The sequence below is a fragment of the Silene latifolia genome, chromosome 8 (assembly GCF_048544455.1).
Source record: "Silene latifolia isolate original U9 population chromosome 8, ASM4854445v1, whole genome shotgun sequence".
Lineage (NCBI taxonomy): Eukaryota > Viridiplantae > Streptophyta > Magnoliopsida > Caryophyllales > Caryophyllaceae > Silene > Silene latifolia.
In genome coordinates this window covers 1,439,630-1,462,080 of record NC_133533.1, presented here as the reverse complement: position 1 = coordinate 1,462,080, position 22,451 = coordinate 1,439,630, and the positions used below count along the sequence as shown (strand labels likewise).

The 22,451-nt window shown below is 36.7% G+C and overlaps 1 protein-coding gene across 1 annotated transcript; it reads right to left on the bottom strand.

The window, feature by feature from the left end:
- Nucleotides 1-17,076: 17,076 nt before the first annotated feature.
- LOC141597485 (uncharacterized) lies at nt 17,077-19,882 on the bottom strand. The gene is made up of 2 exons (XM_074417952.1): nt 17,884-19,882; nt 17,077-17,843 (listed from the first exon to the last, which is right to left on the bottom strand). The coding sequence occupies exons 1-2, from the start codon at nt 19,655-19,657 to the stop codon at nt 17,077-17,079; spliced, it is 2,541 nt and encodes an 846-aa protein (XP_074274053.1). The 5' UTR covers nt 19,658-19,882.
- Between the last annotated feature and the right edge of the window lie 2,569 nt (nt 19,883-22,451).

Sequence of the window (22,451 nt, the reverse complement as noted above, 5' to 3'; positions counted from 1 at the left end):
AGACCTATTGATTGCCATTTAGTAGTTGTGTCTTTTTTTGCTGGTTCACTATTTTTTGGTGACTTTCAGAGTTTCAGGCCACTCGCGTGAGACCTAAGACAGTGGGATGCAGTGGGGACATACGAGCAACGTTGATTCTCTTCATCCAAATCATCTGAAGGATGTTCAGAAAACCTCACATCAAGCAGACTTGGGGAATTAGACCTGTGTGGAGCCAGAAGTTTTAGACTTTAGAGTACAAGGTCATTTTGAATTTCGTAAATCATTATTTCCTTTGCTACAGGATCGTAAACTAATTATTTTTCTCATCAAGCAAACTTAGTTAAGTAAAGCATAGTGTTCAAGGACCTGTGGCCTCTGGGGTCTCAAAACCTCATAAACTACTATGTCCACCCCGCCACATGATCACACATAACTAATAGACACGAGTGTCTCTATGTGGGTCAAGTACTGCATTCAGTCATTTATTAAAAAAATCCATGGATCCCTAAAGCTATACGGATGTTGCTCCAAAGATCAAGTGACACATGTACCCGAGATAATATCAACAGTTGTTGACGATACAGTTTTGAGCATGATACTCCCTCGAAAAACATATGTCCATTAATATAAATCCGATAGTCCTACCCCTTATGGCCTTATGCCTCCCCATCCTCTGCCCCTTTACAGTTTTACTCTAATTCGCCGCGAATGACAGTGGTTATGAAGGAAGTCACCTACAGTGGTTATGCCCAAGTTAGAGCTCATGTACCACCGGCTCTGATAAGTGCGGGATTAAATAAGCGGAATCCAGAAAAACCACGACCCGCAAGACGACAAATCTACAACCGGGCTCAAAAAGTGAGGGCCGAGGATAGAGAAGGAAGAAACACGTCACAACAAATGTTAGCACTTACGGTTCAACATAAATACGTGCACTTTTGGGTTACTAAAAATATCTACGATGTAGACCTTGGGTATGAGCGGGCGAGGGAGTGGGTGGAAAAGGTTCTTAAAGAGTTTTATGCGAGTAAGGCTGAGAAGTTCATTATGGGAGTCTGGGCAGTGTGGGAAGTGCGGAATGGCGTAGTCTTTGACGGTCGAGATGTTCAGGTGAGTAGGGGGTGGCGAGGGTAAATGAATGGCTGAAGGAAATGGAAGATATAGAGGTAGCTGACGTTGAGAAGAGGGAGAAGAGAGGCCATGGCGAAGGAAGTACGAGGGAAGGAGGTGATGGTGGATGGCAAAAATCGAGTAGAGGGATGGTGAACATTAATGTCAATTCGGGAGGGTGGGTATTGGTGTTGTTTGCAGGGATGAGTTTAGGCCAATTAAATGGGGTTGGGCGGAGAGACGAAGGGAAGAGTTCTAGGCTAGAGTTACGGAAGCGGAGGCTATGCTTGTAGGCCTACAGATTGTGAAAAGGAGGAGGGCGCAAGATGTCTGTATGGAAGGTGATTGCAAGGAACTTATTGAAGCCCTTCAACATCGTCACACAGGCCATAGTGATTTCCACGTAGTTATCGACGAGATTATGTCTTTTTGTCATATTTCAATTCCGTTTGTTAGTCTTTTAAGAGTAAAAAATCAAATAATGTTGCTTATGAACTAGCATATATTTGTAAGGTTGGTTGTAGCTTGTTTTTTGATGATTCGACTATTCCATGTCGTATTGTTGATATTGCCGCTGCTAATTTATATGAAAGCTTTTAAACCCGCTTTGGGTTTTCAAAAAAAAAATTACAATGTAATACAGGTTGGCAAACGTGAAAAAACATAGTGTCGTTTGGAATGTAATGGAGTTAAAATTTGGGCCTTAGCACCAATTTTACTTGGGCTAAGAATCTTAATTGGGTAGTTAGGTTGGCCCGATTAAGTTGCGTATTTTAGTAATATGGCTGTCTTGAACTCTTGATCCATTTGAATGAAATCTACTCTCTCCCAAAATAAATTGTGTCATGTTACTTTGGCTCGACAAGTCGACATATATAAAAATTCTTGTGTCCCTCAGAAAAACAGTACTCCTTATACTTAAAGACAATTTATCAGATAAAATATTATAAATAACTTAGGTGTAAGGAGTACCGTCCTCACGAAAGACACAGGAATTTTTCCGACATATATTAGGCATGTCATAATAAATTAATAATACTTGTACAACAATATTGTTTAGGCCGATAACACAGTGTTTCCCAGAAAATAAGCATGTCATATACCAGAAACTAAATTTATTAAACGAGTCATTTGATTAGAGTTCTTTTTTTATATCTTATCCATTTTTTTATTATTTTCGTCATTTTGAGACATTTGGGGTCAATATTATTCATTTGGGCCCTAGACTTTTAGATTAGGTCAATCAAGGTGTTACATAATATTCGGTATATTTTATTCAAGCCTTGGGTCGGATTAGCTTTGTAAGCTTCATTTGCCGCATGCCAAACTAAACTTGTTAAATGGGTCATATGAATTGAGTTTATATTAGGCTTCTTACCCATTTTGTTATCAATTGGGACACTCGGAGACATGTTCGTTAATTTTATTCATTTCGACTAGTCTTTCAGATCAAGTCCATTAAGGTTTCACGTGAATTTTTATGTTACCCAAAGCTCCCTGTATAGGCGGGAATATCGCCTTGTTTTTTTAGGCCACTGTCTTTCACGGATTGCTTATTTTAAATACGGGGGAGAGACTCCGCCGCATGGGGGTACTATTCCGTATGAAATCCATTGTGCGGCCATATGTGGATCCTTTGGGTTTGCCCGTTACGGCCTCCGTGGCGCCTCACTCCAGGGGCGTCTTAAAACAAATGGAGGCCCGATGCACCGAGAAAAAATAAGGCTCCAAATATGAATGTACAAGGGTACTATACTTCGATTTTTGTATTGAATTTAATCAATAAGGCTTATAAATTCGGCGTTCAAAACCGGAGGCCCGGTTCCTCCGCCCGTGGTTGCACGGGGTGTTAGACGCCCATGCCTCACTCGCTGCCCTTACTAGTGCTGGAGTGGTAGCTTGTGATATCTTTATTGTACGATTCCAAATTTCCGGAAGATTAAAATTATTTAAATTAATTTAAGAAGAAGACAAGTTATTTTCGATGATTGTTGTTTCCGATTGTATTTGAAACTAGCATGTTTGTCCTTGAGTTCTTTAGAACATTTGCTTTTGAACATATTTTTTTAATAACCTTGGAATTTCGCAGATTATTCTGAATATTTAGTTCTGATTTTCCATGTGTTATTTGTTTACATCTACTCACCGTAACATAAATGTGCCTAAGATTGTGTACTGTTGAAACATGTTCGGCTCGATCATGACAATATTCTCAACCATAAATCGGAAGGATTTATGGTAACCGTAAAACAGAACCGAGTGTATGGTTCGATTGTTTGCCAACCGGTAATTTCTTAATTCACGATTCGACTTGTGTATATACAACTAGTACAAGATTAGGTAACTCGATATTGTATAGAATTGTATTTCTTAATCTTCGTGTCTTCGCTAGAATTTTTGTGTGCGATTTTATTTGAAACTAGTGTGTTTGTCCTTGATTTCTTTATAACAGTTGTTTTTCAACATTTTTTTTGTTAATAGCGCCGGAGTGCCGTGAACTCGATATTTTGTAGATAATTATGAAAATTTAGTTCTGATTTTCCCTGTCTCGGTCATTGTTATTTGTTTACATTTGATCATACTATAAGATATAATAACATGTGTGTACATCAGTACATGATCTTTGGAAATTTTTGTTCTGTAAACGAAAGCTGTGGCGGTTACCAGGTCCACAAACATGGAAATTTCTGGTTTGGCGGATCATTACTAATTCGCTTTCGGTGGGAAGTAGTTTTGTGCGACGGAATATTGCGGTTGATCCGGGATGTAAATTTTGTAGGGGAGGAGATATGACCACGGAAACAATGAAGCATCTATTTCGGGACTGCCATGTGGGTCCCAAAAGGTTGTGGGCTTGTTCTGAGATCAGTATTCGTACAGATTATGACTCACGCTTGAGCATTGAAACATGGGTCATTGACTAGGTGTCTTATTTGAAAATTTTAGAGGGAGTGGAGGAACGCCAGGTCCGGTTCTTAGCTACATTGTGGTGCTTATGGAGTATTCGTAACCGGATTCTTTTTCAGGAAATGGATTTTCATCGTCTTATGTTCTTCAATCTTTGGACGCAAGTGGTAGGCACGGCTGTTCAAACAATTAAAGTGGCTAAAAAAGGATCATGCAACATCATGGGAAGTACAAATGCTCTAAGGAATGATAGAGTGATTTGGATTCGTGAAATTAAACCGGTGTACGTTGTGGGCACGATCAGTTATTGTGACTATGTTCATGTTTTCGTTCATGCAGGATGGAAAGGATTGGATAAAGCAGGGATTGATTGGGTCGCTATGCCTGCAAGTGGGGATAGGTATTACTATACAGGCAAAAGCGTTAAAGCTGAATCGGCTTTGCAAGCTGAAAGACTTGGTGTGCACATGGTTCTCTTATGGGCTATGGAACAGGGCATACGACATTTGGAGATATCTTCGGATTGCCACTCACTGGTTTGTCAACTGACCGGGATGCAGATGCAAGACGGCGTCGGGTCTTCTCCTGGTTGCAGATGCAAGACGGAGTAGTGATGGCGCCTGAATTGAGGAGTTGGCTGCTGCTCGTGGTTGATTTTGTTGCTCCATCGGTGCTTGGGTGGGTGAGCTGTTGATCGGATGGTGGTTGGTGATGACCGAAATGAGAGGAAGGGGATTAGGGAGGCAAATGGGGAACAAAGTAAAGAGGGATTGAGGATTGAATTTTTAGGGTTTTGTATTGGGTTGGGTGAATGGGCTTTACTACGTCAAAAACAAAGACCCACCTCCATCCAAACAACCAAAATGAATGTTTTTTTACTTTTGGTTCGGATACCGGATATCCGAAATTTTAAGAGCTGATATCCAATATCTGATCCGTATCCGAAAGTTTCGGATCAGATATCTGATCCAAACTGCTTTTCGGAACGGAATCCACTTTTTCGGATCGGATCCGGACCAGATATCGGATCAGTTTTAATAATCGGTTTTTTTGCCCAGCCCCAGTGCAAATGCCCATGGGACACAGTCATAAGTAAGATTATGTGTGTTTGTAAAAAGTTTTTTGTCCATTTAGGTTTTATGCCACTGAAATAAATAATAGGAAGTTCATTGTGATTAGGTCAATGAATTTGACTCACAAATGCTCATTTAAAGATGTCAATAGTAAGGTTTCTTCATAGTATTTAGCTGAGAAGTACCTTGAGTAGTGGAGGGAAAACCTTGGTTGGGAATTGGATAAATTTGTGAAAAATGTTGCAAGAACTTTGGGGGTCAAAATCAGTTATCACCAGGCTTGGTTAACTAGGGCTAGGGCCAGATTGATGATAAATGGTGATGGTGCTGAAGAATATGGTAGGTTGTGGGAATATGTTAATGCATTGAGGACCTATAATCCACGTTCCACAGTATTGTTTTTGTGGATAATGTGGAAAATCTACCCCCATCTTTCAGAGAATGTATGTGTGCTTTAAGGCTTGCAAAGTTGGATTCTTGGCTGGTTGTAGGCCTATGATTGGGGTTGATGGTTGCCATCTTAAGGGCTCATACCCAGGAATGATTTTAGATGCTATGAGTATGAATGCTAACAATAACATAAATCATGTGTCATGGGCCGTGGTAGAGATAGAAAATAACCAAAGTTGGACTTGGTTTTTGACCCTACTCATGGAAGATCTAGAGAAAGTTGATGGTGGAGGACTGACTATTATGTTAGACAGGCAAAAGTATGTCCCTCATTCTTAGATATCCTATACCTTTTCATGTTATTCGCAACTGATACACTTTAGCATTTGAACTGATACATTTTATGGGGTGAACATGCTTTATTCGAGGCCTTGAATAGGGTCACTCCAAAGGCTGAAATTAGATTTTGTGAGAGGCATATATGGGCTAATTTTAAGCTTCAATGGCATGGTGGATTGTTCAAGGAGTCATTCTGGAGGGCAGCAAGAACTACTTTAGAGGTTGAGTTTAAAAGGGAGGGCATCAAGAATTACTTCAGAAGCTACCTGGAAGGCCTAAACTAAAAAAAAGGAGAAGAGAAGCAGGGGAAGGGAGCAGTGGATAAACCAAGAGGCTGAAGCAGACTAAGACATGTAGTAAATGTGGAATGAATGGCCATAACATGAAGACTTGTAAGAATCCTTCCATGATAACAGTGAAGGAGAAGATGGTAGTTACAAGAGAAAAGAGTAAATCAGCTTGGAGTGTAAGGTGATAGAGGGGGTTGTAAGAAGGAAAACCAAGAGGCACATGATGCTGCAGTGGTGCAAGGACTATATGGCCCTTCAATCAGTCAGCCACAACCTTTTCAAGAGACTCAAGCTAGTGTCAACAATGCTCCACTTACTGGAAATCCAAGAAGAAAGCTAGGTTTTGAGGATTAGTAATGTGTGCTATTTTGAGGAACAATTATGTCAAGTCTGTAATGTTCTTTAACTTATGTTTGTAAGACAATTTTTCTTATGTTTGTAAGATAATTTCTGATTTTCTTAAGTAATTTGAAGACCCTTTGTTGAACTCATTCTTAGTTTTGGTATTTCTGTTGTCAATTTCTCCTGTCAATTTATGCATGTTGGTGTTGTGGTGTTGATGATCAGATATGCAAAAGAAGATAGGTTGTTGTGTGTAGTGAACTTCTGTCAATTTTTATCATTTTTCCTGTCAATTTGTGCCAGTTTTTTTGAGTTTATTTTGGATTTTAACCTGTCAATTTTTTCCTGACAATTTCAGCAGTGTATGACAAAATGCATAAGATGAAAATAAGGTACATGATTAGGATTAGAAATGGAGAACATTTTCATTGATAGGTTCAGATCATACATGAGAAAATGGCTCAAATGTTAAACTTGAAAATCATTTGAGCTACAAAACCTATCAACTAACATACATTATACATGCCTCTTACAAGCTTACATTTGAGACATAATGCTCATTACAAGAACTAAGAGGCAAACAACAACCACCAAACTGAAAAATGGTCTGTAATTTTTCCTCCCGATATCTTCATTGTTCACATTCACATCTTTATATGCCTTAATTTACCTTACTAGGATATTGGCTTCCCTAAACTTCTTGTTTTGCTCTTGCAGATGAGCAACCTCACCCTTACTCATCATCAATTCACCCTTCAGAACATCCTTCTCCAACATCAACTGATTATTGCATTTTTCTGCCACTCTATTTGTAATTCATCATACCAACTAAAATATCCACACCCACGACTGGATTCTGGGTTTGAAAACTTGCACTTCAGGAACCTACGCCATGGGTTGTCTTGTGTCCATGACCTGAGTAGAACAACTGGCACCCTACAACGACATTTAATTGCCCTGAAATTTCTGTCACCATTGCCCCAATTCGACATTGCTACAAATTCAGAAAACGAAATACCTTAAGAACCCTAATTTGATAATATACTATGCGTATATCAAATGGAGGAAGAAAAAAGATATGATAGAAAAATTACCTGAAATTGATGATGAAAAAGCCTAGATATAAAGTTGAATCAGTTTAAATGAATAAAGAGAGAATGAAAATTAAAATTGTGAAATTAAAGATGAATGAAATGAAGGAATGAATTAGGAACATATAAGGGAGGGAGTAAGGGCATTAGAGGTAGAAAAAAGAGAACTTAAGTTAAGAATTTGAAATGGATGGTTGAGATCATCTCTATTTGCGTCCCAACCTCATTGGGTAGTTAGTTTTAAGCCAAACTAACAATGTTGGTAACAGTTTTTTTTAAAAAAATGTTGGTAGCAGTTGGTAAAAAAATGAGTTACTTGTGGTAGCCATTATCAAAAAACCCTTAAAATATTTTCATAAAAAATACGGAGTACACTTTAAGGAATTACTCAATTCTCTTGATTAATTTTCAGAAAATTCATGAGATATAAATCTAAAATCTAAAAATAATACGGTAAAAAATTAAAATTTCTATATATACCGCGCATTTGCGCGGGATCTATACTAGTATAATTATTAGGGGCGTTTGATTGGAGGTCTTTAAAAAAGAGAAAGAGAATGAATTTTTTCCATTCCTTTTGTTGATCCCCAATTCTTATTTCAGACCAAGGGTATCCGTCTTATTAATAAGACGGATACCATATGCTCTCACAAAATACCCATTTAGGGTGAGTGGAGAAGCACATGGAGGGTCCTACCTTTGTCCCCTCTACCCATTTCCTCTCACACAACTACCCGTCTTAAAATCCAACCCGTTTTAAGCAAGACTTACTCTTTGTTGATAATTGTTTAGTCATTTTTTTGTTACCCTTTACCCATTTTACATACATGAATCACCCCCAAACGCTCTAAACTGATACTCCACCCCCCAAGGGTTTCAATCTCCATTCCCCATACCTACCAACACCACCGCTACAACTTTGAACACCCACCACACACCACACACCACACACTACCAACACCCCCACCATCACAGACACCACAACTGACGCCGGCGCCGGTGTCGTCATGACAGGCGCCTCCTTTCGACCGTCAACACCACGTAAATCAGCCACCTTTAACATACAAACACCACAACAAACACCAATAAAACCCATCCCACCCCCCGAAACCACCTTCCCACTCCCCAAAACACCCGATTTAATGTTTATTTTATTTTTAGATTTTTAGATATATAAGAATAATTAACGTTTATATAAGTCATATTTTCTTATCTTTTATTCAATTAACTTATGTCAGTTTTCTTATTTCACAGTCATTAATTAATTTAAAACATAATTTAAATATTCGAGAAAATAACTTTTTCATCGTAAAAATAATAATTTACGCGGCAATTTGTTACTTTATGATAATAAATACCGATATATTTTATATCCATAATTCTATTAAACATTTTAATGCGTTTTATATAATTTTAATAGTGAAAATACATTTAGAAGATGAGAAAATTAACGAATTTTTTTTAAAAGCATCGGACCCATTTAAGACCCATATCCTACCCAGATCCTATGGATCTTATTGATCTGGATATGGGTCTGACAATTTTGGACTATGTGAATATGGGTCAAATATAGATACAACATACTCCCTCTAATCCAATCTAAACTACCCATTTGACTTTGCACGGTCTAGGAGACGATACTTTGACCATGTTTTTCTCTGTTTTTATGTTAGTTTTTTTGTATCGAAATTATAATTTACCGAAACCTTTTTTTATAACGAACGTAAATATGTAAATTTTAAGTATATATTTTAAAATTTTGACTAAATATAATCGATGTCAATATTTAATAAAGTTGATTTTAAAAAGTGAATGGGTAATTTAGATTGGATTAGAGGTAGTATATAATATGGATATGGATATGAATCCAATAGACCCTACCCAAACCTTAGGGTATGATTATCAGTCAGACTCACCAAAGTCTTAAAACTCTGCCACATTAGCTTTCCACTAACTTTTATTATTTTTATATTGTTCAGACTCAACTCAGACTTACCACAAACTCTATACATTATCAGTCAGACTCACCTCAAACTCTACTTTTTACCCTAATTATTTTTTTCACCTTATAAAGAAAAAAATAAAAAAAATAAAAAAGGTACACATGTCAATTATTAATTGGAAGAAATGCCTAGTAAATTGTGTCAAGACTCTACAAGAGTCTTAAGTTGAGTCTTGGATTTCCAAGACTCCTTTTAAGACTTTGTCAAAACTTTATCAAGACTTTGGTAGATTATTGGTAGTCTTGAGTGAGTCTTGTCTCAAGAGTTACCAAAGTCTTATCTCAAGACTACCAATAATCTTAGCCTTACCCATTGTCATCCTATTGGAACCGTATGGGCTGGTTTAGACTCGGCTCCCTATTCAACCTGGTATAACTTCTGAAAGAGGTCGTCTATGATTTATCCCTTCGAATAACCCTGGTAATATTGAGAGAGAAATTCCTCAATGGAAAGAAGGAACGTAATCCGGAGCATCGAAAATGTAATCTTTTCCGGCTGTATTGTCAGATGAGTCCCTTTATCGAATACGACGACATAGGCGATGAAGAATTCTGTACTCAGGTTTTGTCTTTTCCTTATAATCAATTTTGTTACAGTAATCTTTGCGGTAATTTTAATTGGTAATTTTGATCATTGTGTCAATTTAGGGTTTAGGTTAATCTTGATTTATCTTGTCTTCACAACCATCATTTTCTCCTTTGTTTTGAGTTTTATAATGCTATAACGATGTTCTGTCAACATCTCTGAAACTATGGTACCTTTTTTTTTTTTTAAATTGAGCCTCTTGTAACACGGTTTTACAATGTTCTTTATGCCCTTATTAGGGAAATTGTTGATTGGAGGGAAAACTTATAAAAACTTTTATTCTCTTAATATATATGAGATGAGATAATTTAATTATAACAATGATTGTGTTTTGAGCTTGTAGATTTGGGCTTGTTAATATATCTTGAATTAATGGGATAATTATAGCAATGATTGACGTTATACTTATTTTTTTGGCAATGATTAAGGAATTTATATCCTTGTTAATATATTATGAATTAATGCTATTATTTATTACGTTAGATTTGGCTCATAGTAGAATCCAAAATTAAAAGCCCAATTAGATGTTAATATAGTTAGGGGAAAAAAACGTAGAATCCAAATTTATGTTTTTAAAAATTTTTATTTAGTTGAAATAATTACGTAGCTCAACTGTTTTTAACGGAAGAACAATAAAAGATAAACAAATGACCGGAACATGGGTAATATCATAAAAAATATGGAAAAAACGAAGACAACAACAATAATAACAATAATCGTAGCAATATTCGTTGCAAAATACTAATAATTGTGACAAAAGTTTAGTAAATTGTGGTATCATACATAACATAATTATATTTTGACGATATATTATGTCAATAAACGTATTGACTACTATAAATTTTTTCCTTGCAAAATTATTATGTCCTCAGGATTCGTGCGATCGCAAATTTGAGCTTGCATAACACTACCAACATATTGACATATTTAGCCCCGTGAATTTCACGGGAAATGAATTTCTCATGAGATTTTGGGTAAGGAGCTTAGTTTCACCTTTTACATAACTTATGAGGCTTAATTACTACAATCTAAATTTAAGGAGTTTAATCTCACAATTAGCCAAAGTAAAGAATCATTCCACCAATGAGTGCATCTATCCTTTTCTTCAAATATGCTTCCCTCCTCGTCATGGCAACTTCTTGCTCTCTTAAGATCCAAGAAGGTAACACTCTACTCCCGATCTGTATGCATGGTTACAAAACTTTTCAATACCCTAATCCAGACAGCATACCTTGCTATTGGCAAATTTATCACCCGCACTTAAACCGTCAAACTAACCTCTTGATTCCTGAACACCACCCCCTCTCCTCCTACAACATAAGTAAAACAACAATTTTTAAGTAATAAAAAAACCCACCAAAACCCAGAAAATTTCAAAGAATTCAATCCATAAAAAATCTAAGTAACAATTACAAGTAATTTACCCCATGAAAACCAAAATCCACAAAATCCACAAAGAAAACCAAAAAAACAGAAAAAAAAACCCACCAAAACCCAGAAAATTCAAAGAATTTATCAATGAACAATCCATAAAGGAACAATTACAAGTAATTTAGCCCATGAAAACCACAAAGAAAACAAAAAAAACAGAACTTGGTACCAACATTACCAAAATGTAAGGAATGGAATACCTTTGGACAAAAGTCCGAGTCGGAAACATCGTCGTCGTATTCAATCATTGGATTGATTTTGCAGTAAATCATATAAAAATTGCAATCCGCGTGAATGTTGCGATCTTGGACTTTTCTTCTTCTTTCCTCCTCGGCTTTGCCTCTCAAATACTCTTGGACGTTTCTTGAAACGACTTCGCCATAAAATTCCAAAGTTTTTCTGATGGACCGTGTCAGTGCGTGATAATACCAAACCATCTTTTTGTTCTGGGCTTGTTTATTGGTTTGGCCTGTATTTATATACTAATTGATCTATAGGACTTGTTTATCAATTAGACCAGCCCAATACCCCAAAACCCAGTTAAAATAGTTAATACAATTATACAACTTTTTTTATTTATTTATTTTTCGACAATTGTAAACCGATATATTAAAGAAATGAAACGATAGCGTCATTACAGATACAAGCAAAACATCAGTAACCTAACCAGTAGCAAGGCTAACCGACCAGTTACGATGTAAACGAAGTAGTGTGCGAATTTCGCGTAATGAATTCCGCACAGCTATTGGGACTGGATTTTGAGAAGTCAAAACTGAACATAATTTTCGTGATGTCACCACAAAGGTAATTGCAGTGGATGTAGCGAACTCTTGGCTCAACATAAGCTGGAGTAAGGCTTGAGAATAGGCAGCAAAAGGAGATGATGCACGCATATAGTAGTGGTTAGACAAGCAAGAGTCCGCTGCAACAGTAGCCGTGTAACCATTTTGGAGAGGATTCCTGCAGATGTAAAGACGGTAAGAAAGAGAAGACTGCGGAGTTGAATGATGATTACCTGCCGTATGGGGAATTGCTCGGGACTGATCTCTATCATGGCGGAGAGAAGGCAGGCATAAATGTGAATGGTGCAAGGCATCTGCTAGATGAAGGACCCGTTCAGGCACAGTCGCACAATTCTCAAAAACAATGGAGTTGCGGGTGAGCCAGATGGAACGCAGGATGCAAAAGAAGTAAAGTACGCAATTAAAACCCGATGAAGAAGTCCGATGAAGGTAGGAAATATGATCAGCTAGCCATCGGATGAACGAAACATTTGGGTTAGCCATAGATTGTATACCGAGCAAAGAAGACCGCCAGACATGTTGAATTACATCACAGGAGCGGAATAAATGCTCAGGAGTTTCAATATCGGATTGACATAAAGAACATAAAGTATCAAGACGAAATCCCCTATGGGCTAGTATCGTCTTAGTCGGGATGATGTGATGAGCAAGCCGCCATATAAAAAGAAGAAAATTTGCTTGAAAACGGAAATAGCCATACCAATTTCCAAGGAAAATGAGCTTAGCAGCGATACTTGTCGAAAGTTTAGATAAAAGGTATGTGTATCCCGATTGTATATCATAACAGCCGTCCTCAGTGTATTTCCAGTACAGAGTCATCATTTTCAAGAAAAGGCGGTTCCATAGCCAAGATAGCTTTTGCAGTGGAATTGTCAAAAGCTCGAAAAATATGTTGCAGTTTCCATGAGCCATTGTCGTGAACAAAATCGGAAATTATAGGAACGGTATTACACTGTTCTTGGCGCAAACATGGGGGATGGCCTTGTACCCAATGACTAGATAAAAGATTAATTGAATTTCCGTTGCCAACTTTCCAAGCCACAACCTCAGTGCATGTTGCAGCCACGCGACAAATATCTTGCCATACAAAGTAAGGCTGTGTAACTTTGGACTTTAGATTGGGAATAGGGAGATCTTTCTGATACTTTGGCGTCAGATATTTGGCAAGAATACCAGCCGGCTTATGGTGGAGGCGCCAAAAATTCTTCATAAGATAAGCTTGACTGAGAATGGTCACCGATTTACTACCAAGTCCTCCCGTATCTCTTGGAATATGCAAGTGTTGCTGAGATAGCCAGTGAATCGAGCGGTGTGAAGTATTTTTACTCCACCAGAAAGCCACAATTAAGGAGTCAAGTTTCCTAGAAATGGAAAGTGGTAGAGGAACAGCAACCAGAATATGAACCAATGAACCAAGCAAGATGGAATTAATAATAACAAACTTGTTAGCTTGAGATAAGTGAAGAGAAGACCATGACGAAATACGTGTGGTGATCTTGTCAAGAATGTCATGAAAAGCCGTCTTCTTACATTTAGGTAGATCAACCGGAACACCCAAATATGTACCAAAGGAATCAGTTGCTTTCATACGCAGAATAGAGGTCATATGGGATTTGAAATCTTCCGGTGAATTGGGACTAAATTTGATAAAGGATTTTTGAAGATTAATCATCTGACCAGAAACTTCCTCAAAGTCCTAAAAAATATCTCGGATAGCCTCAAAGGAAGCAGGCGTTGCCTTGCAGCAAATGAAAGCGTCATCTGCATAAAAAAGGTGCGAGAGAGGCGGAGCATACCGAGAAATCTTGAGGCCAAAGATGTGATGCTGGGACTCGGCTGTCTGAAGTTGACGAGATAGAATTTCCATACACATAATAAACAGGTAAGGAGATAGAGGATCTCCTTGGCGTAGTCCACAAGACGGATGAAAGGAGGGCGAAGGTTCACCATTTATCATGATACTATAAGTCACAGTGGAGATGCATTCCCAAATGAGATTACGCCAAGCCGTCGGGAAACCAAATTGATCTAAAACTGACATGAGGAAATGCCGGGAGACTCGATCAAATGCTTTATGCATGTCTAGCTTGATCACTGAGTAGCAATTTGTGCCTTTCTTAGTCTTGTTAATGTAATGCATTATTTCATGAGCAATAAGGCAACCATCAGACATGAGACGATCGGGGACAAACGCTTGCTGGGATTCAGAAATAATAGATGAAATTACTAATTTGAGCCGGTTAGCCATACACTTGGAAACCAAACGGTATATGACATTGCATAGGCTAATAGGCCGATATTGCGAGACAAACTCCGGTTTATCAGTTTTTGGTATCAGAACAATGATGGTGTTGTTCCACTCCTTCAGCGTGACGCCTGAATTAAGAAATCGAAGAATTGCCGAAGTTACTAGATGGCCTATTTTTGGCCAAAAAGTGCGGAAAATTTAGGTGTAATACCATCTGGACCTGGTGGTTTTGATTCATCCATACCACGTAGAGCATTCAGAATGTCATGTTCCGAGAAAGGGGCTTGTAATAAGGAGCATTAAACAGGTCCAAGCTTGGGCAAGTCCAGTCCAGATAGACACGGATGGACAAACGCCACAGGATTGGCAGGAACATTTGTAGTATTGCGGCATAGCAAACTTCTGAAATAATTGACGATTTCAGATGTAACAGAGTCGGGTGTTTCCAACCACATGCCATCAGCAGATCGAAGAGCCAGGATACGATGCTTTGTTGCTCTTTGTTTTACTCGACTAAAGAGAAAGCGTGTAGGAAAACCATCTAAAACCTCGGCCTTGATTTTTGAACGTTGAACCCAGTAAAGGCGTTGATTACGCAGAATTTGTATGCGAGAGGATCGAAGTTGCTGGAAAGATGAGACTGAATGTTCATCAACAATCTGTGCGGCATTTAAGTCTAAATCAGCTTCAATTTCCGACCCATGAGAAATACGATGATTTATAACCCATTGCAGGATAGCGCGTCGGACAGTGGCCAGTTTACGAGACAACACAAACATTGAGGATCCAAAAAAAGAAGTTTCCCAGACTTGTGAAACAGTTTCTTGAACCTCAGGGTAAGATAAGCACCAGTTATCAATACGATATGGTCTTTTGCGTGGTTTAGATACCGGAAACAGCGAAAGGATGATGGGTGCATGATCAGACAAGAATAGGAAGATGCGAAATTGAAGCAGACGGAAAGAGAGTAAACCATTCCTGGTTGGCATAAGCACGGTCAAGGCGTTCCATGATAATATTTTCGTTGTACTGACTGTTCATCCAAGTAAACCGGGGACCAAAAAATGGGACATCCATAAGGCCGTTGTTAAATTTCCACGCGGTGAATTCGCGTTGTCCACGAATAAAACTTGTACCTCCAAACTTATCAGAAAACAATTCTACTTGATTGAAATCCCACTTTTTTTATTTTAATAACATAATTTTGTAACTTGATAACTTACACATTTTAACATGTCCGTATTCATCTTAAAATGTCGGGTTATCAAAATAAAGTTAAAATGTAAACAAAATTACATATTGAGTGTAGGCTATTCTCCTATTGGGTCAGTCTTATGGTATAAGACGGTCTTATAGGAGAGTTGCTGGTATTTATACCTAGGTTAGTAATGTTTGGCCAATTCATGTTTATAATTCGTTAAAATTACAACCCAATTGTTTCACAATTAATCGGATTTGTTAGTAATGTTAAAACCCATTTAGTTAGTCGGATTTGTTGATGCATTTATTGTTGTTAGAGGTGGTGGTTGTCGGATTTGTTGTGAGAAACGTTGAGATTTAACGTCGTATAGGGCACCAAACGTTGGAATTCACCGTTGTAGGGGTCCAAACTTTGAACTTCAACGTCTAGTTGGGAACGTTGAACTTCAACATCTAGGTGAGAGTTAGATGTTGAAGATGGTCGTTACATGTGGGATAAATGTTGAATGTTGACGTTTGGAGGGAGGGAGTTGTTGAATCTCAACGTTCAGAGGGGACGGAGATGTTGGAGGTTAACGTCTAGGAGTTATTAAAACCCCAAATTCAGATTGTTCACTCATCCAAATATGAAATACCCCTTATCCTTCTTGGAATAAAGTTCATGGTTGTTTCGCTCGGTCGGATGTGAGTACCACCATTAAGTTTCGTGTCATGCTCTTTCTCAACAAGGACTTATGTAGAGTGTGTAGATGCTGGCTCCTCCTCCTCTTGGGGTGTAAGGACATCACCTACATCCTCCCTTTTAGGAGCATGAACATCTTTTGCCTTAGACTCAAGAGAAACCAAGTATATACCTTCTTTTTGCATTTGAGATTTCAACATCTCGTTCACCTCCTTCCCAACTGTTTTTATGACTCCTAAACTTTTGTCTTTAGCTAAGACCTCATGTTTCCTAGGCCTTGCTAAACTCTTTTCCACGCACAAAGCTAATTCAAGCGTTTTTCCATATGGCATTTTCGTATCAAACTTAATTTGTTTAGCAAATTCAGAATTCAAACCAAGATAAAATCTGAACCCCTTTTGGATAGAACTAACTTCATTGTTACACACAAAGTATAATTCCTCGAATAACTTAGCATATTCATGAACAGGGCCGTCTCGGCAATTTAGGTGGCCCCGTGCAAATTTAAAAATGGGGCCCTCGCGATGTTAAAAAAAATTAATTAATACAAAATGCATCATATATTTTTAATATATTTAAGGCAAAATATTACATAAGTTCTTAAATATTTTCTAAAGTTTCATCAGTTCTTAAAAGTAAAGCTCGATTTGCGTTCTCAGAAGCAAAATTCTCAATTAGCTCATCGTAAGTAACTTTCTCTAAAAGATTATTCTCGATAGCTATTATTGCCAATCCATTGAGCCGATCTTGCAACATTGTTGAGCGCAAATATGATTTCAACAACTTCAACTTGGAAAAACTTCTTTCGGCGGATGCAACCGTTACGGGAATCGTCAACAAAATTCTATAAGCAATTACCGCATTAGGAAAACAGCCACCCACTTGTTTCATGTAATTCAAAATAGCAATAGGACCCATTTGTTTCTTAGGCATAAACTCTCTGAAAAATTTTAGATCAACACATAATGCTTTTCCATCAATATCAGACTCATCATTATTCCTAAGCATATTCTCAAGATTAACACAACAAGACTCTAATTCCAAATCATCCAAAGAATACAACTTATCTGTTGTGAACATAAATCCAAATATATTTTCATACTCTTGATATTGTTCAAACCTTTTCTTAAGCGAAGATATTGCTTGATCAATAAGATATAAGAAATAATTAACCCGAAATAATTCTTCTTCGGATAATCGTGGAGAATCATCCGAATTTTCATCAAAATGCTTTTTTCTTCGAATTTCACGCCTTTTAGGAAAAAAGGGATCAATATTCATATCTTTTGCAATGTTCCTTGCCGTATCTAATGCCTTATGAAAACCATATTCTCTATATTTCTCAAAACAAGAAATTAATGCCTTTACTTGTAAAATAGTGCATATCTTTTATTTGTAGATGTTTACTAACCTCATTAACAAAAGACAATATTTCATACCAAATAATTATTGACACTAAAAATTCAAAATCACCGAGTTCATTAAGGGCCAAGGATTTGGCTTCACTTCTAATCTTAGAATCATTATCAACCTCCGCAACTTCTAGTAAAGCTTCTTGTATTTCTTGCATTTGAAATCTTATGGCTTTTACACTATCAATACGACTTTCCCAACGGGTTGCTGACAACGGTTTAGGAGTCAAACCTTGTACATTACTCTTCAAAATATCCCATCTCTTTGTTGAATGTGCAAATATTGTATATATGCGTTGTATAATTCCAAAAAAGACTCTAGCCTTGCCACAAGTATTAGCTATGTCACATAATGTCAGATTTAAACTATGACAACCACAAGGAGTATAAAAGGCTCTAGGATTTAAATCTAACAATCTTTTTTGTACACCTTGATGTTTTCCTTTCATGTTAGAACCATTATCATAGCCTTGACCTCTAACATTATCTATATCAAGGCCAAGTGATTTTAGTTCATTTTTTAAAACATCGAAAAGTCCTAGACCACTAGTATCACACACATTCAAAAATCTCAAAAACGATTCTTTAATTAAAAATTCACCAGAAGATGCATCCACATGACGTAAAATCATAGTCATTTGCTCTTTGTGGCTAATATCAGGGGTACAATCTAAAATAACAGAGAAGTACTTCGCACACTTAATTCTATCAATGATTTTAGATTTTATTTTAGAAGCAAGTAAGCGAATCAGTTCATTTTGAATATTATGACCAAGATAGTGAACATGAGTATCTTTATTTATTATACGACTAACATGTTCTTGCATAATAGGATCAAAGTCTACTAACATTTCAACCAGCCACAAAAAATTCCCATTACTATCCTCATACAATTTACTAGTGGAGCCACGGAATGCTAGATTATGCTTTCCAAGGAATTTGACGATTGAAATAATTCTCAACAATACATTTTTCCAATGTTCTTTCTCTTTCCGAAATCTGCCTTGGGCTTTTTCATCAATTGCTGTATTCGTTTTTAACCTTAAACGCAATTCATACCATATCGTCATATTTTTTACATGTCGCGCACTAACTTCATGTTCTTTAAGCCTTTCGCTAAGGTGAGTCCAATCATTATATCCTTTTGTTACTAAATCATTCCTTCCTTGACATGTTCCAAACAGTTTACAGCAAAAACAGAAAACCTTATCAAGATCAGTTGAGTAAACAAGCCATTCTCTATCCCATTTTTCCCCATTAGACAATTTTCTAGTATAAAATTTTGACGAAAAATGTCTTTTAGATTGATCATAGGGACCTTTTTCAATTGTTAAATCTCTTTTTGGACCATTAACTGCTAATCTATCTTTCGATTTCGCATTCAAATTGTCCCAGTTTCTAGGATCATATATATCTATCGTAATACCAGACTCTACATTATCACTACATGGAACATGATCTACATTAACATCATCTTCAATAGTTTCATTAACAAAGTCGTCAAGATTTTCGGTAGGCAAATTTTCAACATTGACGTGAGGCACCTCGGTTACATTTTCATGAGGCAAAGTTTCATTAACATCCACATTGACAGCAATATTACCAAGAGTTTCATTCAAATCCACATTATTACCAAGATCACAATTATCAACATTTCTTATCACAAATTTATCAAGAGCTCCTTTTTGAGACCGAGTTAATTCTTCAATTTTTTGTTTTTTCTTACGTTTTTCAGAACCGGAATCATATTTTCTCATTTTAGAAGACATGACTCTACAGATAAAACAAAAAATCAGAAAAACGAGCAATACAAAAAAAAAAATCAAACCGTATATCAGTAAGATGTTAAGAAAGCTACTATTTGTTGATTGAACATTAATTTCGTAAGTGAATGACTCGACTGATTGTTCGTCTGTTGCAATTTGATTGTTCGTCACTTCGTCTGTTGCAATTTGATTATTATTTCTGCAAAACAATTACAAAAATAAACAAAATTAATTGATGTTATACAATTATAATGTGGATTTGAATGAAACTCAGCCGATTTAACAATATTATACAATTATACAAATAATTTAAAAATCGCTATAATATACTACAAACAAAAAATCATCCGATTTCTCCACAAAAATCAAACCATAACAAGAACCGAAGAACATTGAATCTTTCAGAATTTTGATAAGCAAAAAAATTACCTTAAATTCCTACAGTAGATGAGAATATTGAGTTTGAGGATTAAAATCATTGATATTATATACTAAGAGCCCAAGAATTGCACCGTTGGAAATCTTGGAATGAAATTGCAAGATTGAAAAATTGGGAAGGAGATTGTTTAGGAATATTGACTGATTCTAGCCTTGAAACTAGGGAAGAATATAAGATTTTGGAAAGAAATTAATTAAAAGAGGAAGTTGGAAGAACTGAAGAAGTTAGGGAAAACGTGTGTCAGTGTGTGGTGTTTGATATTTACTCAAATTTTTTTTTTTTGTTATCGATAAAGGCTAACTTTTACCAACTTTGGGCTCAAAAATTTGGGGCCCTGTGCGACGGCCCGGACTGCACAGGCCCAAAGACGGCCCTGTTCATGAACACTCAAGGAATTTGTTTAAGGGTTTTAAATTCAGCTCATAATTCATTCATGGTAGAGCAAGGTAGAAACTTTAGTCTCATGTTGATAGGATTGTCGCAACCTAATCAAAGATAAATACCCTAGACACAAATGAATGTAATAATAGGGGTCGCACACAAGGAGGTGGGAGTTGTTAATTAGTTGTTATGGGGTGAATTCTATCAAGGTTGGTAAATATGTTATTGCTTGGTTTGGTTGGTAGATTTGTGATCAAACAATAATAAAGAAATAGTCTAGGGAGGTCGGGTCACACATGCAAATTATGTAAATGCTCATTTAATCATAGGAGTTGATAAAAACGTTAATTATTTAGGCTTAAAGGCAACCACCTCTCAGCCTTATTATCAACCATAGAACGGGTCCTAACGAGCTCTTGCTATGGCTATGTCGTTTACTAAAGCGTGATTTGTCTAATCAATTACGTGCATCTCGACTTATAAAAGTGAATTAACAAATTTAATCTAAGATAGTGGCCAACAATCAAAGACTAACAAAACAATGCAAACATGTGATAGAAACAATGAAACGATATTATAACATTCTAATGCAACAATTGCAAGAATTACTTATGCATGGTTTCCTTTATTCCTAGACAAATTAAACTACTCTTACATAATGTAAACTAAACTAAAGACAAATGATAAAATAAACATGATAACTAATTGATAATGGAAATGACAAAGAAAATAATAAAACAATACAAGAAATGGCTTTACCTTAACAATTGGAGATGAAACTTGGAATTGAAGAACAAATGCGTGAATGGAAATTGTAATAAAATATGGAAATGTTAAAGGAAATGTAAATAACATAAAGGAAATCTAACTTATTCTAAAACTAATTTAAGGACTGAAATAAAAGTAAGAAAATAGTGTATGAGGTGTGTAAGAAGCGTGTTCAAAGTGTCCCGATCAACTCCATTTATATAGGAATAAGGGAGTAACGTAAATGGCATAAAAGAGGCTAACCCCGATCAGGGACACCACACCCCGATCGGAGTCGTGGGTTTCTTGGTTAATTCTCTTAGTTCCGACTTTAATTTGCTAAGGAATCCAATGCTACCTCTTAATGCTTCATAATTACTCCAAAGGAAAGCTTTAAATGGAATCTTAAGCTTGCATGGACACTTGATCATTTGGACTTTACTTGGGCTTATATTTTCATTTCTTTACTTGTGTATCAACCCAAGTTAGTTTCGTGCTCAAGATTTTGTAATTATTCCCAAAATGCCCCTATGCTTCCCGAAACACCACTACATGATCAATACTTGCTCTTATTAGCCTCGTGAATTTGGGTGAATGCTAATTTAACGGGAAAAGGCTATCGAGTGCTTCATTTCCTAAAAAATGCAATGAATACGAGCAAAATCACCTAAAACACAAAATTAGCTCACAAATACACTAATAAAATTGCAATAAACAAATAAACCGAGCAAAAATAGGGGTTAAACTATATATAAAATGGACTTATTACATGTTCCTTTCAAGTTTCAACTAATAACTAATTTTACCCTTCCTTTCCATCCTCCTTGAAAATGTAAGAGTATTATACCAAAACAAAGCAACACCCTTTAAACAAGACACAACCATTTCACACTTCATTGAATCATAAAAATATTTCTCCTCAAAGTAACATTCAACACCATATAAACAAGACACAAATGCTCTACTGTTTTCACCATTAAAAGAAGGAAGTAATGGTGTTTTACCTTCGCCTCTAAAGGCATGCATGATAGGACTTAGAATACTTATGAAGCAGGCGGTGTTGTCCTTGGCATAAATCAGGTGGCTTTGGTTCTCTTGGAACTCCATAAATGCTGGTTGTGCTCCTTATATGCATAACACTTCCATACCCTTTTGTTAGAGCTTTCAACTTCACCATAGCTGCTTCTAAAGACTCAGAGATAGAACCAATGTCACAAGGCTTTATCTTTG